Genomic DNA, 2,500 nt, shown 5'->3' on the forward strand with positions numbered 1-2,500 from the left:
ACTACCGAGAAAAACTGTGTTCACGGCTCACGGGCACCCCGCAGCAGCCTCTCGTAGGTGGTGGGAGAGGCTCGACTAGGTGATGATGTGCTGCGTTGCGATGGGGCTTCGCTACTTTGCAGCGTGCCGTGATATCCGCCACTCCCGAAAGCGCAGCGTTTCTTCCCCTCGTCCGTGGAAATAGTAGCTAGTGAACCGACCGCCGTGAGCTACTAGTTTACTAGGGAACACAACCTGCGCGAGATGGAAAAGAAGCTGGCTGCTCCGTTTTCGTGCTGCTGGGGAAAATCAGAAAAACACACCCAGTTTGACAGCAGGCAGTGACAGCTGGTTTTTTGATCGCGGTTTTTGCTTTTCTCAAATCTCAACCGTTTTTGGCTGGGATTTTTCTGTAGAATTGAGGAAATGTGGAAAACGGATCGTTCGCGGTGAAGCGAATCTCGATGCCAATGAATTTAAGTCGATATTCATCATGAAACGAGACACTAACAAAGGCTGGTATAATACAATAGTGGTTTATTACGAGTACAAGCATCATTATTGCTCCATGAGTTTGTTGGTCGCTTCCGTTTCCCCCCTTGACACGTGTTTTTGCTTGTGCAAAACAAGATCTCGGTTCCGGATGTAAGAAGCGGAACAGATCGTGCACTGGTACGGTCGTACCCCGGTATGGGCCGCCATTTCATGCCGCTTGCGATCGCTATGGTGACTGAAGCTGCGATCGCAATGCTGACATGGGTACGGGCGATGTCCCGTGTGCACCCGCTGGTGCACTTTCAGCTTTTCCACCACGGCAAACTTCTTCGAGCAGAGTTTGCACTCGAAGCGCAGCTCGGCCGTGTGTATGGCACGCTTGTGCCGCACCAGCAATCCCTTGTGCCGGAACCTATCGCCACACTCGTCGCATGCGAACTGTTTGACCTCTTCGTGTACCTTCTCATGAGCTTTCAGGCGCGACCGGGTGACAAACACCTTGTCGCATTTTGTACACGCAAAGCTGGGTGGCTTCCCGAGATGATCGGTAGCAACGTGCATCTGCAACAGCGGCCACTTGGTGAACCTTAGATTGCAATGTTTGCAATTGTATTGACGGGGTATGAAGCGCTGGAATCGATGCCAGTTTAGCTTCGTCTGCGTGTCGTAGGATTTGCAGCATGCGGGACACACGTGCTTCACAGACGTCCGCTCGCTTTCATACTCTTTACGTTTGCCCTCGTGTTCGGCGCGGGTGTGCTGAAGCAGCTCTTGCTCTTCCTCGAACGCTTGCGAACACTTGGCAAAGCAGCAGTGATATCCGATCTGTTGTCCCACTTTTCCTGACTTAATCGTGGGATGCAGCTCAAGCGCCTCGGCGACGCGCGGATCTTCCTTTTGCTTCACCTTCCGCTCCTTCGATCCACGTGCTGCATCCCCGTACGCTTTGTCATGTGTCAGGTGCTTCGGTTTCACGAGCTGTTTCTCGGCATTCTTGTCTTGAGATGCCTCCTGCATCAATTTCGACAGATGATTCGGGGCTAGCTGCATATGGCGGGCAAGACAAAACATTCGGGAAAACACTAGGCCACACAACTTGCAGCCATAAAGGGTAATGTTGCCCTTACGCCGATACGCCCAGTGCATCCGGAGTCCGCGTTGGCTTTCGAATTGCGACAGACAGTAGTTGCACTGGTGACCTCCGTCCCAGAAGGAGGACACATTCACGATCGGCCGAAAATGTGCCAACCGGGCGTGTTCAAGCATCTCCTCGATCGTTTCAAAAAACCGTCCACAAGCGCAGCAACGCTCACCGGTCATTTTTAGCTTACGGTATGTGTTGTACTCTTCCTCTTCCACAATAAACTTCTCGTCCGGGATGAGTAAACCTCGCATTGGAGTGGTACGGTAGATCATTCTCTGAGCAAGCACCTTCTGTAATCGGTCCATCACCCCCGGTCGATCCAACTCGACGAACAGGTTTGGCTCATCCGTGATGCGATCCGCTAAACCGGCTTGCTGGTACTTGGCGATTTGGTGGTGGGTTTCGCTATCGCGCTGATGGTTCTGAAGGCCATCGAGGGAAACGAAGGACACCTGGCAGATCGTACAGAAGAACAGTTGTTTACAGACATGGAAAATATAATGTTTCAACAGCTCCAGCACACTGTTGAACCCGGCGTTACACAAACCACAGGTACGGTTGTCGATTGCACCAGTACCCGCATTATGGTTTAAGACACCGTGCTCCATTAGGTGATCGGCCGAGACGGCCGTATACGTACAACCGCAGCATCGCTCTCCTCGCAGATACACATACTCGAACGTATCAAACACTTCTCGCTGGTGTATTTGACTCTCTTGGATGTTGAGCTGTTCCTGGCCTCCGGGATACGATAGATTAATATCGGTGAGCAGGTCAGCAATTTTGGCCCGGTATCGATACATCCTCCGCAGATCACTTCCGCGGGTTGGCGTTTCTTCTAGCAGGTAGTACTCGATCGTGTCGTTTGCGTCACCATCACCA

At 52.1% G+C, this 2,500-nt stretch overlaps 2 protein-coding genes across 2 annotated transcripts in view; both read right to left on the reverse strand.

Annotated features, from left to right (window-relative positions):
- The window catches only part of LOC125951340 (serine/threonine-protein phosphatase 2A 56 kDa regulatory subunit gamma isoform-like), a 5,025-nt gene extending 4,733 nt beyond the window's left edge, over positions 1–292 (reverse strand). Inside the window, exon 1 of the mRNA XM_049680123.1 lies at positions 1–292. This exon is cut by the window's left edge and continues 958 nt beyond it. The gene's annotated coding sequence lies outside the window, so the exon portion shown is untranslated.
- Positions 293–500: 208 nt separating this feature from the next.
- The window catches only part of LOC125959604 (zinc finger protein Xfin-like), an 8,787-nt gene continuing 6,787 nt past the window's right edge, over positions 501–2,500 (reverse strand). Inside the window, exon 6 of the mRNA XM_049692430.1 lies at positions 501–2,500. This exon is cut by the window's right edge and continues 884 nt beyond it. Within this exon, the coding sequence (XP_049548387.1) occupies positions 538–2,500 (1,963 nt within the window). The 3' untranslated portion in view covers positions 501–537.

This window comes from Anopheles darlingi, chromosome 2 (genome assembly GCF_943734745.1).
Source record: "Anopheles darlingi chromosome 2, idAnoDarlMG_H_01, whole genome shotgun sequence".
NCBI lineage: Eukaryota > Metazoa > Arthropoda > Insecta > Diptera > Culicidae > Anopheles > Anopheles darlingi.